Genomic DNA, 20,245 nt, shown 5'->3' on the forward strand with positions numbered 1-20,245 from the left:
GTATTGCATTATATCATTTACATCCGCATTAGGAAAGACACATAATTCATTTTAAAAATTTTCTAAATTGTTCATGTTCCTTGATTTCTTTTCATTATTCTCAGTCACTAATTTTCTTATTTAGTCAAACAGCAATTAAACAAAGGCTGGAAGACTTTAAAGTTTACCTGTATAATATTACAGGGTGAAACAATTTCTTGGTGTGTTCTAGTCAAAGCTAGAACCACTCAATCCATTTATATAGAAGAAAAAATAACCAGGATAAGAGTAGAAACCTATAACCTTAGTTTAAAAGATAAACTAAGATAAAAGATAAAACATTTAACTCTTCCTTTGTTACCCACTAGAGAAGAAACACTGGATTTTTCCAGAATCTGTTCATTTTTCCCTGATGTTCCTAACCAGAAATATAATACTATAGAAAAGTCAACACCATAAGTCTTCACAAATTATGAGAAGAAAGTTACAATATTAAGGAAGTTCTCTAACATAGAACATCTGACCACATACTAGTACCTGAATATGATTGCGGTTTTAATTTTTCTATACCTATAAATACAAAAAAAAGAAAAATCCCTAAGGTACCTTTTCAATGACCTGAAGAATAGAATTCCATTTCAGATCCACCTGAAAGAGGAAAAAGAGAAACAATCTGCTAGAAGAAATGGTAAATTGTAAAACTTTTCACAAATAAATGAAGTGACTATGGAACCACTACAAAACTAAAACTTTTTTTGGTAAGTCCAACTTTAAATAAAGTATGAACTGAAAGAACCTACCCTTTTATACCAAGCTTTAGTACTCTTCACACACTTAATGAACAGCTACCAAGAAGTCTCACACACTTTCCAGTCACAATTAAGAATATATTGCTCGTCTCTAAATTGAATTTCATAGTCAAGAAACAATCCCCAAATAACCCCCCCTCTTCAGGTCTCATTCTATTCATATACAATTAGTGCGAACTGTAAACCATTATAGTTTTAAAAGATACACAATAGTAATACCTCAGTTAGATCATCCAAGACAGCTTTTCTTTCCATATTACTATCACAGCAATGGAGGGCACTGTACAAAATGTCCACCAAAAAACCGGCATCCTTCCTTTGATCTTCATTTAACCAACCTATTATTTTCTGGTATAAAAACTGTACTGCGGGGTTTTTTTGTGCAAGTTTGGTTATTTCAAGAGGTTTGGCTTTGACAATACTCTGTTTTTCATCACCTAGTAGCACTTTAAATACTTGGCTTGAAGAGAAGGAGTTGAGCAGAGTGGAAAGAAACCTTAGATGTTGCTCTGACTTCTGTTCATTGACATAATTAATACTCATCTCTGCTAGTTTACACACTAAATCTTCCAAAGGTTTTTTCCTTAGCGGAGATAGAAGGTCTGAACAATTGTGAGTGAGAGAAGGTTCAGCCAATATTTCAGAGCCTTCGCCGTTCTCTCCTTCTGAGGAGACACATTTTTCATTCTCTTTGTTACTCCCAGGCATCTCATCAGCAAATCTAACCTTACCAACTTTTTTACTTGACTTCAAAGAGCTCTTTGGCTTTTGAAGGACCTGTAATAGGTTAGAAACACTCAAAACAGACTTAACATCAGCTTCTGGCTCATTGATTTTCTCAACACAGATCTCTGAAAGTCTTTCCCAGAAATTCAGTAGCACTTTCTCCAAGCTGTGAGCCATTTTATCATCTTTTTGCAAATCTGCTTTGGATTCCCATGAACTTAAAGTTTCTGCCAAATGATTAAATAGCTGCCCATCTTGCAGTCTGGGGTCTTTGAGGACTGCATCAATAAAAGGAATCAACTGAAAGAGAATGTAAAAATACAAAAGTTCAGTTTTCAAGAAAAATATGATTTTAACAAGGTATTTTTAAAACATTATGAATTTTCATATTTAGTAACTGAAAAATGTGAATTTTTTACCCAGAACTCTGAAAACAGTTAACTTGAACTTGAAGATCTTTTTCATATTATACAAAGAGCCTAATGATTTCACTGCATCCTCCCTGAATTACTTCTTTAATGATATAATCGACCAAGATTATTGGTTATTAACAAATAATAGTTTTCTTTGCACTTTCTGAACTTACTCAAGTTCTTTGCTTTTTTCTAAGCCAAAATAAAAGACATATAAGACACACAGAGTTCAGAATGCTTTCTCTTAAATTCCAAACAAGAGAAATTAACTACCTGAGACATCATCTAGGATCTGGCCTTATATAATCACATTAATCAATTTTCTACCATAAGGAACTGTATTTGAGAATCTGCTCTTATCACTGGTTCAAAAAGCCAAGCATGGTTGTTCACAAAAGGATAAATGTATTTGAGTATTTTAGAAGGAACAAGATGATAATTACATACTTTAAACTAAAATACAAAAGATTGAAAATTGCACCTTCTAAGTTTTGTTTTGCATTATTGCAACTTTCTAAAACAGGATTTGTACATCCAGAGACTGACTAGTACTCAGGCGTTATGCTATATGCTAGCAACTGACAGCATAAAAATTTTTATTTATTTGGTCAGAAATACACGTTATTACTTAATTTATAAATGATAAAAATAAAACCTTTGCAAGGAAGGCTAATTAATACAAATGGCAGCAAGACAAAACGAGCTTGATTCTTTACAGTTAGTGTGCAAAGGCACTGATGATTTTTACGTTACAAATACCTGATCATTGATGAGCATCTCTTCCATCTCTTCCTCACCTAGGTTTTGCTGCATTATAAAACGTAAGCATTCAAAAAAAGCAGATATTACTGCTGAGCACTCGGAAAAGCTGGTTTTGGTTCTTTCTGTTGACAGCCTAAGAAATAATAACTGTGGCTTATTCTTTCATGAAAAAGAAAATAAACAATTCAGAAACACCAAAATAAAGGCATGGAAAAGGTATCATGCAAAAAGAAGGGGATTTTTTAAAAATAAAATTATTAAACTAAAAACTACAACAACAAAAATACAGCCCAATTAGAATATAAACTTGAAGAACTGTGAAAAAAAGCCTATCTTCAAAAAGGTATCAACAAGAGATAACATATTTATTTTCTATTCATGAACTAATCCACCTGCAAATTTCAAGAAAGGACTTAACCAAAAAAAGAAAATAGTGCAGTGAAAAAAAAAACTTTTAATCATTAATAAAACTGGGTATCTTTTATTTATTAAGTTCAACAAATACACTAAACATTTTAAGTGTAACTTTAAACAGCTATTATATTTAAGTCTATGAAAGTTTTAGAAACTTCACTGGTTCATTGTCTCATTTGGGTATTTGTATTTATCAACGTACAAAAAAATGGCTCATCTGAAAAAGATCCAGGGAGGGCGGGTATAGCTCAGTGGTAGAGCACATGCTTAGCATGCATGAGGTCCTGGGTTCAATTCCCAGTACCTCCACTAAAAAAAAAAAAAAAAAAAAAAAATTGTTTGAAAAAGATCCTATTTCCACCAAAGGGCCTTACCATAATTTATCTCACTTTCTGCTGCATACTACCACTGAAGACTTGAAAGTACCCAAGAAAAGAATTCCAACTGTAATTCTCTGAAAACTTTAAAAGTGTTTAATGAACAGCACAACAATCTGGGGAAATTTAAATAAGACAATAATATATGTATCATTCTACACATTCATGAAAACAAGAAAAAAATCTCTTTTGCTTTTAAAGGTCAAGAATTTAAATCCCTTACCCTGCAACAAGCGAGGTGAGAAAATTTTTGAAGAAATCCAACTTTGGATCTGTAATGGACTGAGGGAGTTTGCTGATAAATGGCAGAAGATAAGGATATATGACAGTAGCTAGACCCCGACCTCCTTCACGAACCACAGCTGACAGCTTGGGAAACACACTTTTTTTTGCATTGACATGAAGCCAACAGTCCTTACCAAAAAAAAAAAAAGATTATGATGATATTTAGAGATCATAAACATACATATTCCAGTTAAGAGAGAAGACATATAGGCTCTCAAAAATAAAAGTCAAGTATTCTACCTAAAAAGGGTAAAAATCTCTTACCACCATTAAAAACTAAAACCCTGAAATTATAAGAAATTTATTATAGTAATCACATATCCGACTGGCTTCCAGGGCAATATTGATCAAAAATAATTACTTAACTTATAATATTTCTATTAAAGTTGCCCTCTAAAAGGGACAGCAATATTTAATATTAAATATAAGGTTCTGATATGCTGACTTCATTGGGCCCAAATAAGGTTTAGAGAATAATCAATACTGGCTGAACTGAAAGAAAAATAAAAACTCTATGTCATTTTATAGTCAGTTTATGATTTACATCAAGTTTTGGATTAAATATTTTATTTCCAAGAAAGCATTTCTCCAGTAAGTTTTCAATATTATAATCTGGTAGGCTTTCTTGGATGATATCTAAGAATTCTAAAGTACAACTGAAAAACAGGTATTCCCAGATGGACTAAACGTACCACTCTTACATACCTCAATAGTCGTAAGTGTATAAAGTACAGCTTCCCAGAGAGCTGGGCATACAGTGGGGTCACTGTCATCAATGCTAAGAAGAACAGACGGGCTCACTTTAGATGCTTCTTCTTTCATCAACTGTGGAATACGCTGGCACAAAGCAGAAACTAACTCAAAATAAGCTGAGCGGATCTAAAAGAAAAAAAGGAAAGCTGAATTAAATTAAAGTCTAGTAAAGCTATGATAAGATTTTTTTATTTATGGGTAAACAGCAGGTAGGTTTATTCATATTAACCCTCCTTCCAATAAAACTAAAAGGGCTAGAAAAAATACTTTTTAATATCTTCTTGAGAATATCACACGGCTGAAAAGACATTAGGAATTACCAAGCCAAAAGTGAAGGTGGAAAGAATTCAACTTTCTACCTCTTTGGCTAAAGCAAATACAAATCCCCTCCAGTGTCAGACGTCTTCATTTGGGGGCTCAAGTTATTCCTATGAGTATACTAGCCAATACAAAGTTAAACACAGTCAAACAAAAAATAAGATAGCATGATCCACTATTACCAGAAACAAAAGAAAACAGAAATATGAGGTTTTATTTATTTATTAATTTATTAATGGAGGTACTGGGGATTGAACCCAGGACCTTGCACATTCTAGGCATGCACTCTACCACTGAGCTATATACCCTTCCCCCAGAAATATGAGACTTTAAATTTAAGAATTATCTGTCAGTTATAAACAGCATATCAACATTGTTTATTATTTTTATGGAAACACAAGTTTAAAGAAATCTGAAAGGATTAGAAAAAAGACAGCAGATCTGGAAAAGAACAAAGCACAATTCCTAAACTAAAAATAAATAAATACACAAATAAATAAATAAAAGCACAATTTATAGTTTAAGAGCATCGGACTTAACATTGAGAGTCTACAACTATTTCCATTCAAGTCAGGAACAAGAAAAGGATGCCTCTACCACTACTTTTATTCAATATGATGCTGAGGACCTAATTAATACAGAGAAAAGGAAAAGAAAAGAAAAGAAAAAAAAACTGGAAAGTAATGCAAATAACTATTATCATAGCAAAATAACAGACTACAAAAAAATATTTTTAAGTCTGAAGACAAACTACAAGAACTAACAGGAGTTTGGCAGAGTTGCTGAATACAAAATTAACACACAAAGTATAGACTTCCTATACAGCAGAACCCAAAAGAAAATGTAATCAAAAAAGAACACCCATTTCATGATAGTAAGAAAATCCATAAAGATATGTTTAGTATGAAGCATATTATAAAATAATGTTTTAGGATGGCAAGGGCCTAATATAGCCTCAACAACTGAGAAAAAGAAGAACAAAGTTGGAGGGTTTCAAGACAAACTATAAAACAGTAATAATCAAGACTGTGGTAATGGTGTAAAGACAGACATAAAATGTAATGGAATAAAGAGCCCAAAATTAAAATCCCACATACATGGTCAACTGAGTTTTGACAGAGGTGCCAGAGTGGGAAAAAAGAAAGTCTTTTCAACAAATAGATACATATACAAAGAAGAATTTAACCTGCATCTTTATGCCATAACAAAAATTAACTCTAAACAGACCTAAACTATAAAACTTCTACAATAAAATATTAAAAATCTTTGCAACCTTGAGGTAGGCAAAAATTCCTTAGTTAAGACACCAAAAGTATGAGCCATAAAAGAAAAAAAAAAAGATAAACTGGACTTCAAAACAGTTCTCTCCAAAAACCATGAACAAAATGAAAAGGCAAGCCACAAACTAGAAGAAAACATTCATGATACTTTATCTGACAAAATACTTGTATCCAGAATAAAAAAAGCCATCCATAACTCAAAAATAAAAATCAAAACCCAAATTTAAACCTAGGCAAAAGAATATGGAGTAATGAGAGTTTGATATATTGATCTTTCTGCAAAGAACTATAGACTCTTAACAACTATCTGAGGGCTCTGAAGACTGAAATACACAATTTGGAGGGGGGAATCAAAACTTGGAGGAAGCAGTTCACACATGTTGAGTTCCCATTTTGTGCAGCTTTGCCCTGAAGGTGGCTGCAGTTGCCACCACCAAGGCACAGGGGCAGCTACAACTCCAACAGAAAGCCTTAGGTCCTTCTGGTCGGAGGAACTGGAAGAAGAAGGAAGGGGAACCCAGGTTAACCACGGATGCAAGAGAGAGATAGGAAACTTTCGAAAGGAGAGAACCAAAGAAAAGAATCCCCACATTCTGTGTGTAAACACACTATATCTACATCTGACACTTGAACCATGCACTCGCAGGATAAACTGAAAGCAGCTTAAAGCTAAAGCTTAAGGAACTGAACTGAGATCTAAGATGTTGCCCTCTGCGGGCATGATAGTTTGCCGTTTGAGTCTAACCAAGTTGATTGGCCACTAACATAAAGACATCAACACCCTCTGGAGCAACATAAAATAATCCAGTCTCCAAAACATAATATTCTATGATACAATCTAAATATCTACATCTAGGATATAATCTAAAATTACTCAACCTATAAAAGTTAGGAAAATGTGATCCTATCTCAAGGGATAAGACAATTAACTGATGCCAATCCCAAGATAACCCAGATGTTATTATCAGACATAGATTTTAAAGCAGATATTATAACTATATGCAGTGAAGTAAAGAAAAGTATGGTAATAATGAATGAAAAAGCAGGAAATAAATACATGTCAATATACATTTGTCCAAACCTACAGAATATACAACACCAACAGTGAATCCTAATGTAAATTATGGATTCTGGAATGATGTATCAATGGAGGGTCATCACTTGTAAAAAATGTACCACTCTGGTGAGGGGATGTTGATAGGGGGAGGATATGTATGTGAGGGGCAGGAGGCATATGGGATATCTCTGAACTTTTTCAATTTTGCTGTGAACCTAAAACTGCTCTTAAAGTCTTTTTTTTTTAAACACATTAAAAACCATTCAGATCTTGTAGTAACCTATAATAAAAAAGAATATGAAAACAAATATATGTATATAAATGTATGACTGAGACATTGTGCTATACATCAGAAACTGACACAACACTGTAAACTGACTATACTTCAATAAAAAAAATTTTGAAAACCTAGTTTTATTAAGTAACATATATTAAGTTAAAAACACAGCCAATGTTTTCTAACAAGAGTAAGTGGAAAGTAGCCTTTAAAAATTGTGTAAAAATTAAAAATTTTAAGAATCCTTATAAATAGGAAATTTCATCAAATAAGTAGAAAATACAAAAAACAAATAGAAATTTAAAATATTAAATAAAAAATGAGCAAAAAGGTTAAATAGACACCTCAGAAAAAAAAAGATACACAAATGGCCAATAAGCACATTGAAAAGATGTTTGATATCATTAGCCAGCAGGAAAATGCAAATTAAAACCACAATGAAAAATCTCTACCCCAGAGGTCAGTAAACATATTCTTTAAAGAGCCAGAAAATAAATATTTTAGAATTTACAAGCCATATGCTCTCTTAATTCTGCAATGTTAGCAGTAAGCAGCCACAAACAATATAAAAACGATTCACAAAAACAGGTCATGTGTGCCAGATTTTGACCCATGAGCTGTAACTTGCAAATCCCTGATCCTACACCCATGAGAATGACTTAAAACAATGGACAACGTGGAAGTAAAGATATGGAGCAACTAAAAAAATTTCATACATTGCTGATAAGAGTGTAAAATAGTACAACCACTTTGAAATACTGATACATGCAACAACAAAGAATCTTAAAATCATGCTGAGCAAAAGAAGCCAGATACAGAGTAATAAATAGCTCCATAATATGAAAATCTAAAAAGACAAATCTAATCTGTGACAGAAAGTAGATCAATGGTTGCCTGGGGTAAGGGAGAGGACTAGCAGGGACACAAGGTCCTCCTTTTGGGTGATAAAAATGTTTTATACCCTGACTTCAGTGGTTACGTGGGTACGTACACGTAGATGAGTGTGTATATCTGCCAAAACTCATAAAACTTTATGCTTAAAATGGCTACATTTTATTGAGTGTAAATTATACCCTAATAAAATTTGTTTAAAAGATTATTCTAGGATTTTTTTTAAATACCTGAATAAATTGAGAGATGTGATAGTAGCATCAGGTTCAATAACCTAAAGACAGTCAATCTTCTCAAACCATTCAGTGCAACCCCAATCAAAATTCCAGTTGGATTTTTTTTTTTGAGGAATTCAATAAACTTACTTAAATTTATATAGAAGAGTAAAGTTCTAAAACAACTTAGTCAGACTTGAAGATGAGAAAAAGAGTGACTTACTTGAGCAATTACTAGGACATATCATAATGTCACATTAACAGTGGTACTGGCATAAGAAGAAACAAAGACCAAGAGATCAGAAGATCAGAGTTTTGAGAAAAACTCATGAACACACGGGAATTTAATGTACCATAATGGCAGGACCATAAATCAATGTGGAAAGAATAAACAGTTTACCAGGTGATGTTAGAAAAAGTGGCTCACTATACATGAAGAGAAATATAACTAGATCTCCACTTAAAACCATATAAAAAGGTGGATTATTGATGGATTAAAGACTTCATATGAAAGGTAAAACTACTTAAAAAAAGATATACCTGTCAAAGAAGATACAGCTATTACAAATATAAGAGTATCTTTAAGAGTTAAAACTGCAAAAGGCTTTCATAAGGCAAAAATCAGTGGGTTTGATTATATTTAAATTAAGATTTCTTTATAACAGAGGACACATGAAAGGTAACAGAATAGGAGATTATTTACAATGCCTAAAAATGACAAAATGACTAATATTTAAAATATACACAGAACTCCAGTAAAATAAGAAAAAGAGAACTCCAACAGAAAAAAAAAAAAGAAAGATACAAACAAGTAGTTTACAGAAGAAACACAAAAATCTAAAAAGCTTATGAAGAGATGCTAAAAGTCACTATTCAGGAGAGTAATTAAAAGAGATCATCTGAACTCCTAATTAGACTGATAAGGAACAGCGCTGGCTAGAATACAAGGCTATAGAGTATTCATCACGTATTGATGGTTGAGTCTAGAGTAACGAGCCAATCAGGGGAGCAATCTGGCATGCCTTCAGCAAATTAAATATGCATATACTCTTTGACTCAGTAATTCAGAAACTGAATTCCAGAAAAAGAAATTCTCACAGATCTGGGGAAACATGAAGATGCTCACTGCTGCCTTGTTTGTGACAGTAGGGAGTCAGAAGCAATCAGGATGTCTGTCACTGGGAAAATAGACAGGCAAAATGGAATGAATGCAACCTTCTGAATATCATACAGCAGTTAGAAGCCATGGACCAGATATACATAAAGGAATGTGATGGATTTAAAGGACTTTATTACTTTTTAAAAAATTACTAAGTAGAAAGCAATACATGGGATGAAATATAACACAGTATCATTTATGTGAATTAAAAACACATGCAAAAAGGCTGTGATGAGCCTAACAGAAAAAATTAGACAAGCTTCATTTAGGCATGATGTCCAGTGCTGCTGTGTGGGAGTTCAATGTTAATGAACCAATACTACACATTAAACAAGGTGTCTTTACACAGACACACATAAAACAAGGTTACAGACTGACCAACTGTCAAAAATGTTGTGACCAGAGACTCACAGGAACCTAATCCTGTATTTCCCCTAAGAGCAAATGCTTCAGTATTCACTAATTTCAGTGTTTGTGGGACTTCTCAGAACATAATTACCATAAATAACAAGAATCGACTACACAAACAAAAGCACAAACATTAACCACATTTAGATGGTCAGCTGATGGAGGCAGAGAATGAACAAAAAGAGACAGAAGGGAAAAATTAAATATTTAAACGAGAAGAGCCTTGCACACACCCACAACTTAAAAGTGCCACAAATAGAGGAGGAGGATGGTTCAACTTTGATTCTGAGGTCCCCATAACTAAATAGAAAAAGTGAAAATACAGTAACATTATAGTGAGAGAAACAATTCAGTTCCACCACAAAAATGTGTTTTCAGAGTTTTAAACATAAACAATAAACATAAAGCATAAATAAAAAGTAACAAGATCAGGGGAACAAAGGAATCAGAGAAATGTCTTAAAATAAAAAAGATTAAGATACCTGAGGTATACTGTGTTTTCCATACTTCCAAAACTTATTCTGTGATAACAGAGACTTAAACTTCTCCTCCAGAGAATCAAGCTCATTATCAGGTAAGAGGCAGAGCAATTTCTTTAATGCCAATAAAGAACAAGTTACAACCCGATAGAATTTAGCTTCTCTCTCTTCTTCTGGAACAGTTCTTGATGTAAAAAGAAAATACATATACATAAGGACTGAGAATAAGACAAACTTACATATTTGGAACTTCTATTTTAAATGTTTTATTATTAAATATCTACCAAAGTCGCTTTATTTCTATGATCATTCTCCCTGTGCTAAGCGCCCCCCAAATACAAACATACATAGAATTTTAATCATATATTTTTCAAATAACACAGGATGAAAGTAGATGAAAAGCCATGGCTTGTAATAACTGTTCAAGTACACTGCTCTCAGCAGCAGTTAATAGAGTGATTCCAAATAAATAACACTGCCTGTAAGATTATTTTCCCTTACAGACTTTTATAGTTTGATTAGAACATAACAGTAAAAAGTAAATGGAACATTTTACTATTTGTTCAATACAACTACTCATAGTTAGTCAATTATTTTCAAAAAGACCTTAAAATGGTTCCTGCTATTCATGTCAAAAGGTAAATGTGGGAAAAAAATCTAAAAACATCTCCATAAAAGAACCAAATGTATGAGCTCCCAGATAATTCAAGTTAAATAGTGGGACAACTTGCAGGTAAAGCCACTTAAAATAGAACCTGGCATATAGAACTGTACTGAGTATTGTCATCTCTACATTTAGAACCCCTTTTTTTAAGGTCACATTGAAATTATCATCTTATGACCTAAAAGTGAAACACAGTTTCACTTAACCTGAGTTACACAGATACCATACAACTTACTGTGGGTCACTGAGCGTATCAGGCGTTTCTTTTATAAGATGATCCTGCAGCACCTACAGAGGGGAAAAATCCCATAGCCATGAGATTTTATTGAATTGTCAATGGTAAAAAGTCAGAGCATAAACCTCATCTAATCTAAAAGTTTTCATTCCCTTCCCCAAAAAAGCAGCAAAATTAAGTAGCAAAACTAAAACATTTGAACTTAGTACCTATTTTTTTCCTATCAATCCCCAAGGTTGGCTGCTGTTGGCGTAAGGAAGGATAGGGTGCTATTTCCAAACACCTCCCATATCCATCCTGAGGGCTTTTCCCCTAAATTCTCCTGGTCTCATGCTTCTCCACTCTTCCTGCACACAGCAGTGAAGTGAAAGGGATACCCGATTAGCAAGTTTGGGAGAGAATTTGGCTCTGCTTTCCTCGCCCCCCTTTTTTGAGCACCTCCCTGCTCACAGAGAAGAACACACACTGTTCTCTGCTCCATCATGGAGGAAGGCCTAAGGTTCCATTTGAAATGGTGAGTAAGTCTGCTTAGTTCTGGGGTACAGTACTAGCAAGTCTATTGCTCCAGTATCAATTTTATCAGCAATAACAGTAACTAACATTTATTAAGCTTTTCCACCTGCCAAGTATTGCTTTGAGTACATTTCATGCGTTGACTAAATTAATCCTCACACAACTCAATGAAGTACAAGCTAATCTCCACTTTAACAGATGAGGAAATGGAGGCATAGAAACTTGCCCATGGTCAAAAACCTCAACTGTCAGAGTGGGACTGAAACCCAATGATAGGACCCAAAGTCCATGTCCATATAGATAGTATGACATTTTGATCTTCATTTGCCTAACTCCTCTTTAACAAATTGGTTTTTCACTGGGGAAAGTTCAAACCCAGTATCTGTATAACCATGACATAGATGACTAAAGGGAAAATAATGGAGGAAACAATCCACATACTCAACGATCAGTTATTCATCCATACAAAGCCAAGAACAAAAAACCACACAGACAATGAACAGCCAAATTAGCTGTCTCAAAATCCATTTTCTAAAGCTCTTAGTGTCCAAATTCATGATACTTCATTCTCATCACATTTAGAACTTGGTATTTTAAATAAACCAATGATTCTTAATTTACAGTTGGGTTAGAGAACTCCCTTTGAGAATATGATTAAAGCTACAAACGCTCACCCTAGTAAAACCACCTTGGTACGCCAGAAAAATAAATAGAAGAACCAAGAACTCAATGGGAAACTAGAATGCATATATGTGCAAGTATAGATACTGGGTAAGAGATCAGACAGGAAAGGACTAGACCATGCAAAGCCCTGTAGGCCAAGATAAAAAACCTGGACTTGTAAGTATAGTGGGAAACCACAGAAAAGTTGACTAATTGAAAGGAGGCAGGAAGGGAGAAAGGAGGGTAAGGGAGAGGCTGTGTAAGTAGGATTATACATGGGTGCTATGGAAATACAAGAGTACTAAATAAGGGAATGAACGCAAGCATAATTTTTTTTTTAAATCCTCACTTCTCCTCAATGGAGAATCACAGTCCACATACTTTTACTTCTTGGTATAATACTAACAAACTTGATTGTCTTGTTTTTTTCCAGTCCATATAATAGGAATAGCAAATAAGGAGGGAAAAAATGAGGAAGAACAGTATTAAATACAAATTGAAAGCCACAAAAGTTATGGCTGGTATCAGTCTGGTCATGTGTTGGAGAAATGCATATCTGTTAATGGGAGTATAAATTTGGCCTTTTGAAGGGCAATTTATCAGTATCTATAAAAATGCTAAATGTTCTCATACTTTGATCCAATATATGGTTACCAGAAGTTCTGGTAATTCTCACTCCCACAAGGTATGAAGAGATCTATCCAAGAATGTTCACTGAAGCACAGTTTTTGTTACCATAAAAAAATGGGCGAAGACCCCAAATGCATATTAAAAGGAAGGAAGTTAAATAAACTGTTGTATATCTCTACAAAGGAATACCAGGATGATAGATCTCTATACATGTACTGATATGGAAACACGGGGAAAAGTAAGTTTAGATTTAATTTTTGGATATATTCTTTTTTTGATCATACATTACAAAGCATATACCTAAGTTTTTTAGATATGATAAATTAAGATATATTAAAAAAAAAAAAGATGGAAAATTTAAATAATTTAGAAAAATCTAATCCAAAAAGTTAATTATGTTTAAAAAGCCAAAATGCTCATTTCTGTTAAACACCATTTTAAAAAGGCAGTCTTCCATTAAAAATATTTCACTTCTCATTCCCTCACAATGCTTGTTAAAAGAGCTGCCTTTGTAAAATGCCTTACATTCCCTTAAATACTTTAAAAAAATGGATACAGAATGGTTCCAAGGACTTACACTTGTAATTTCATCCTTACAAAATGCTATGGCTTCAGGTTGCTTGCCTGGAGGGAAAGCTGCTTCAAAGGCATCTTTCGCTGCACATGCAGCTGGTGTGTAAGTATCACACTGAGCCATTAGCCAGTAGCCCATTAAACTTTTTAAATAAGGAGCCAAGTGTTTCTTTACTTTAAGGATAAGTTTTTCAAAAGCTTGCTGTGTGGCTTCTCGAACCCGACGATCATGATCCTATTGAAAATATAATATGGTTTAAAACAGCTCTAACCCATAAAAACAAATATAGACATTTCTGGCTATGCTATGATGACCCATTAATAAGAATTCACCTATACGCAGAGCTAAATCCAAAACCAATCATTATGTGAAAAAATGTATTAATTTTTCCTTTCCCCATTTTCCCAATGAGATAAAAACGACTGCATTCAAGAAAGAGTCATGGCTAAGCACTGAATAATTAAGCAATTCATTCTCATTCTTCTGTAGCAAACATACAAAGAAATTACATTGTCAGAATTTACTATGACTGAAAAGTGGGTAATTCTATGGTAATGACCTATTTTCTGAAAACACAGACTCCCTGTACAGTTTTTACAACCCAAAATGATCCAATCTGCATAATAACACTGACATAACATTTCATAACCCTCACTGAAAATGAATCATGTAAATTTGACAGTCTCTACAACTTTAACCAAAAACAAAACAAAACCTAACAAAAACAAGAACAAAAACCCACAAAAGAAATAAACTAGTAAAGTCTTAATACTTACAAGTGAAATTTTGCAGAAAATTCTTGGCCAGTATGGAAGAACTCCTTTTACAATTTCTGTGTCTCTCTCTGTACACATGGTTCCAAATTCCTGCATAGCCTAAAAGTAAAATGTTAAAATCGCTTAGGATCCACAATCATAACGTTGGCTACTGATTATATTTATGCTGTTTAGAAACTCAGTCTATTTTATGTGATGTGAGAATGCATTGTTTCTGCTTGTGCCATATGCGACTAATTTGAAGAATTCCTTCACACATTACTATGGTAGAAATTTTCAGTTGTTTAAAAAAAAAACATAAAACATACACAAACAGAAAACCCCATTTAAAATTATAGTGTCAAAATTACATTCCCTAACAGGAAAAAAATGTACAACCAGAATTCCAAAGTGATTCCAAAAAGTGCAGAGCAACAAACTAACTTAAAACCCAGAAAATAAGTGTAAATTGAAGTTTGTGTCAGAAAAAAAGTACAATTGTAGAAGTACTTATCAGTGATAACTAGTTCTTCATTTTCCTTTACATAAAAAATGTCAATGACATCTTAAGAAAAATATTTTCTTGATCATTTTAATAGAAACAATAAAACTTGCTTTTAGTTTTGTTGTGACATCTTTCTTAGAAAGTTTCCGCAGCACCATTCGGAAATCAGAATCCACAAGACTGTCTATTTCTTCAGCTCCTTGAATAGCAGGGACATAGCCTAGGTCACTCTGAAATGTTCCAAAACCAATAAATCCTGGCACTGTTCCCTGTTCCTTGGCAAGAAGTTCTGCAGCTCGGCCACTGTTTGAAGGCTAGTAAGAAGGAAGGGAGAAAAGAAGTCAGAATCCAGGAAGAGTTCAAAATTTAACTTTGAGTTCTTTATTTTTTTAATTAACTAATTAATTTTTTAGAGTAATTCTTTTTTAGAGTGGTTCTTTAGGTAATTCCTTGACAATTCCCACAATGAAACAAACTTTTATTTGAGGACATTTTTTCCCCCAGTCTAAGATTTTATCTATTGCAATGTTCCTCTAAGACGAATCTTTCTGTCATCAAGAATTTATCAATAATGATCCTAGGAGTTATTTCCTGGTTTCCTAAACATCAGAATGCTTTTAAAATTGTGATTACAAACTATTAGAGGCTCATAATATCAACTTAATGGGCCACAACCACATTTTAAAGAAATAGACAAAATTTTAAAAATCAGAATGCATCACATACAGTAAGAATAAGTACTGTTTTACTAAATTTTTTATTTCCAACTTTTGTACAAATAGTATGTATACACACATATGTGTACTGTGTAATGATGTAAAATTAACTCATAAATGGATTACATCTTTTCATTCATCCACTCATTCAACAAACATTTATTAAGCAACTACCATAGGACAAGTCTAATGATAGCTACTTCTACACCAGGAATTCTTTATGGGCAGACAATCATTTCCACATACCCAAAGCCTAGCCGAATCTCTTTAGGCTAAAATAGTTATAAATTATATTACTATAGACATAAAAATCAATACAATGGCCAGGATATAAGATACACTCCTTTGTTTTGAACCATAGTCAGTGGTTTGTTTGACTGATACACAGTACAGTAGTTTCCTAGTACTACAAGTTAAGGGGTCTGTTAGGACAGGGAAAAGAAAATATTTTAAATGTTGAAAGAAATTAATGTATTCATTGTCATTTCAAAGGAAAATGCCTTAGTTCAATGTCCACAATGATATCACATAAACCCATATAAACTCACCTGTTTCTTATTTCTCTGTAAAAATGTCTAAAAATCCAAATGTGTGACTCAATTTGCTCACACCTAGCAAAACTGTGTTTGGGAAACTCATTTATCAAGGAATAATCATCTGTACTACTTTCTAAACTGAACTGAGTGAACAGAAATGAAAATGATGGCCTAAATTAATTTTTTCACGACAGTAGCATTTAAGACTAATTTTTTAAAAGATTCTCTATTTTAAAACTTTATTGAAATGAATTAACATTATTCAGTTCACCTTTCTCAGTACTGATACATTAATAAAGAGCAATAAAGGAAGTTAGTGAATTACAATATAAATCTGAAAACTAAATATGACGACATTAAGACATTGGAATTTTATCTATAATCTTATGTGTAAACAGTTTTATTATGAAACAGAATAATGAAATAGTATAAAAAACTAACTACTGTTAAAAGCTAAAGGAGTCAAAGCTAAATTGCAATTGACCTGAAGACCAAAGCTCACAGTGATAATTAGGTGCAGAAGAAAAGTATCAGATATCCAGTTTCAAAGTAATAAATTATTTTAAAATATACGAATTGTATCTTTTTCAATGTCTACTTTTAATTTAAAATGTAGTTACTGTTTCTTGCTACTTCCTCTACTGTGGGTTACTTATACCCACAGTTCAAAAATTAAGAACCTTGATTCTATTTCTGGCAGTTAATTTTCCTATAATACACCTACTTCATTCTTTTGTGCCTGGTTTCTAGAGGTACTTGAGGTGGCAATCCTGAGTCTACAGTTTAAAGGCCAAATTCAGGAAGACTTACAAGATCTTTCACCATCTGGCCTCAATCTCCCCAGTCATCTCCTGCCACTCTTTTCTTCCTTTATCCCACCTTCCACCTCCCCTCTCCCAATTTTGCTGCCAACATTTATGGTCTAGACCCAAATTGAATACAAAGTCCCCCGAATATGTTATGCTTTTTCACAATTTGGTTTTTATTGTATAATCTTTTCTCTGCCTGAAAACCTTTCCTTCCTTTTTATTATTTGACAAACTCCTACTTATCCTTCAAAACACATTCATGTTTTCCACATTTGCCTCCCTTGGGTCAATCACCATTCTTTTCTGTTCTCTCACTTTCTTCTAGGATACCTCTATCATAATTCTTTAATGTAATTATTTGCTTATCTATGTCTATCATCCAACTAATAGCTAAGAACAGAAGAAATTTGTCTATCATCTTTGAATATATGGCATTCAGTATTCAAATTTCCTGTTGAAAAAATGACTGCCATTCTGAAGTTCAAATCCCAACACTGCAACTTCCTGATTACACAAGTTTAAGCAAGTTAATTTCTGTAAGCCTCAGAATCATCATCTGTAAAACGAGGTAACAGTAACTAAATCATTACTGAGGTGTTTCCGAGATTAAATATAAGTTTTTAAACCATCATAATAATAATTGATTCCAGCAAGAATCATCAAAGGATGTTAAAAACCATTGAAAGTTTATGAGAACAGGTTATTCCCAGTCTCAAACTACTACTCTAGTAATAATAATTTGTTAATAGCCAATGGAAAGAGACACTTATACAACAGACATCACCTTAACCAAGCGATTAAACAGATACGACCAATAATGGTACAAACAGGCATCACGTGCCCCCATGTTGTGAGACGCACTGAGAAAGACACATCATCTATGAAGCTTTTCTGTCAAAAAAATGTCTAACCTGAATCTAATCACAAGGAACAATTAGACAAATCTACACTAAGTAAATCAATTGCCTAGACTCTTCCAAATTGTCCATGTCATTAAAGAATCCCCCTCTAAAAAAAAGAAAAAGCCACTTGGAAATTGTCTAGATCTAAATAACTAAATGGAATGAGCGATCCTTGAATGGATCTTGGATGTTTTTTAAAATGCTGTATCTAAAATAAAAGTTACAGAGAACAACATTGAGATGATTATAGAAATCTGAATACAATAGTGTATTTAATTAGATAATATACTGAAGTTAAAATTTCTGCATGTTATAATTGCTTATGGTTATGTAGAAGAATGGCACTGTTTTTAGAATATACATGCTTAAGTATTTAGGAGTTAAGTGTCATGATTTCTTCAACTAATTCTCATTTGGGTCAGCAAAATACATATATTTAGAGAGAGAAAGCAAACATGACCAAAGATTAACAGTTGGTGAACCTAGGAACAGAATTTGAGTTGTCACTCTAAATATTTTTGTAACTTTTATTCATATTTGGAATGTTTCAAAATTAAAAGATTGAGAAAATTTAAGTAAAAAATAAACTAAATGAAAATGCAAGTAAAGTATTTAGCAGAGTACTGACACAAGGTAAGTTACTATTATTATAATTGATATTAACCTCCAAAACAGATTAAGAGACAGATCTAAGAAAATATGGTACTGAGATCACTAGAATTGAATCAGAAACAGGAAAAAAGCATCCTCATAAAATTAGACTGTAATATAACAAACCTAGTACCATAAAAAAATCTCATTATAATATCTCTAAGAGTGTAGCTTTAATCCATTTTGGGGTCTTCTCTTTAGTGATTTTGTACTATATGCCAATCCTTGTTCTAGGCTCTGAGGATAACAGCAGCAGATAAAAACACGCGTTCATAATACTTATCCTATATCTATATCCTAGTGTAACAAGACAGAAAATGAAGCCCGACGGTAAAAGAATAGTATATTAGAAGTCATAAGAGTAATGGAGTAAAATAAAGCAGGAAAGGAGAACCGGGAGAGGGGGAGGGCTACAATTTAAAATAGGGCGATCATGGGAGACCTCACTGAGATGTCTAGGGCAAAATTTGGAGCCACCTAACAAAAGAGCGGTCGGGCAGCCTGCCAGGCAAGGTCAAGACTCGGTGAAGAGATCAGTGTGGACAGATGGAATGAGTGAGGAAAAGGGAGTTGAAAATGGGGTTGGAGATGGAAAGGAGCCGGGGCAGACCACATACCACGTACATCATCGTAAGGGCTTTGGCCCCCGAGGGATGTGAGGACTCACAGCAGGTTTTAAGCAAAGGAGCGGCATGATCCGAGATACCCTGCACACCTGGCTCACTTTAACTGTTTCCTATCCAACTCCCTTGTTTCCAGCGCTACCTACCCCTTCTACCCTGGTCAGGTAACCTTCCAGCTTAAGATGACACTGAACGTATTCTTAGTAAAAACGTTAGGTATGGGGGAGTGCCCGGGTTGGGACAGTTCTAGCTTGGAACATCTTTTCTCTCACGACTCCCCAGTCTGCTCAGAGATAACCCACCCTGCCCGCGGGGACGCACACACAACAGGGAGGTCACACTCGACACGCAAACACACGCCTCCCCACAGCGGAGCTCCACACATCCTCCAGCCGTGTGCGGAGCGGAGCGGAGCCAGCCGCTGCGAGGCGGGGACTCCCGGGTCGGCCGGGCCACCGCGCACTCACCCTCAGGTTCCCCTTGGTCCTTTGCTTGTTCTTCCCGCCCATGGTCGCGGTCTCAGCCGCTCTCTCAGCCCGCAGCCCCCGGGTTGACACAGCCGGGCCACAACTTCCGGCCCCTTTCACCGGAAAAGGGTTCACAGGAACGACTTCCCCCGGCCCTCCCGTTCCGTCACCCATCCCGCCCTCCTGCTTCCCCGCTTCCGCTCCCGCCTCCTGACGAGTCCCTGAAGGTCTGCGGCGGGATACGTCACAACTACAGTCACGCCTACCTGGGTGACGTCATTCCTACCCAATAGGAAGCCAAGCGTTGGACCGACGGCGCCAAATCCTGCTTTCCTTGCTTTCCTGAGGCAAGATTCGTTCCTTAGCGGGTAGTGAGTTGGCTTGAGCCATAAGAGAGAAA

General features: G+C 34.5%; 1 protein-coding gene and 1 non-coding gene across 2 annotated transcripts in view; one reads left to right on the forward strand and one right to left on the reverse strand.

Annotated features, from left to right (window-relative positions):
* Positions 1-19,999, reverse strand: part of LTN1 (listerin E3 ubiquitin protein ligase 1) — a 51,768-nt gene extending 31,769 nt beyond the window's left edge. Inside the window, exons 1-11 of the mRNA XM_006175262.2 lie at positions 19,846-19,999; positions 15,252-15,455; positions 14,658-14,756; positions 13,885-14,115; positions 11,502-11,554; positions 10,606-10,786; positions 4,471-4,644; positions 3,704-3,894; positions 2,687-2,822; positions 1,008-1,814; positions 586-627 (exon numbers count right to left, since the gene is read on the reverse strand). Of these exons, the coding sequence (XP_006175324.2) occupies positions 586-627; positions 1,008-1,814; positions 2,687-2,822; positions 3,704-3,894; positions 4,471-4,644; positions 10,606-10,786; positions 11,502-11,554; positions 13,885-14,115; positions 14,658-14,756; positions 15,252-15,455; positions 19,846-19,887 (2,160 nt within the window). The 5' untranslated portion in view covers positions 19,888-19,999. The remainder of the gene's footprint in view (positions 1-585; positions 628-1,007; positions 1,815-2,686; positions 2,823-3,703; positions 3,895-4,470; positions 4,645-10,605; positions 10,787-11,501; positions 11,555-13,884; positions 14,116-14,657; positions 14,757-15,251; positions 15,456-19,845) is intronic.
* On the forward strand, positions 3,341-3,412 carry TRNAA-AGC. Its single transcript has one exon. It is a non-coding gene; the product is annotated as a tRNA-Ala (tRNA).
* Positions 20,000-20,245: the final 246 nt, after the last annotated feature.

This window comes from Camelus ferus, chromosome 1, assembly GCF_009834535.1.
Source record: "Camelus ferus isolate YT-003-E chromosome 1, BCGSAC_Cfer_1.0, whole genome shotgun sequence".
Classification (NCBI taxonomy): Eukaryota; Metazoa; Chordata; class Mammalia; order Artiodactyla; family Camelidae; genus Camelus; species Camelus ferus.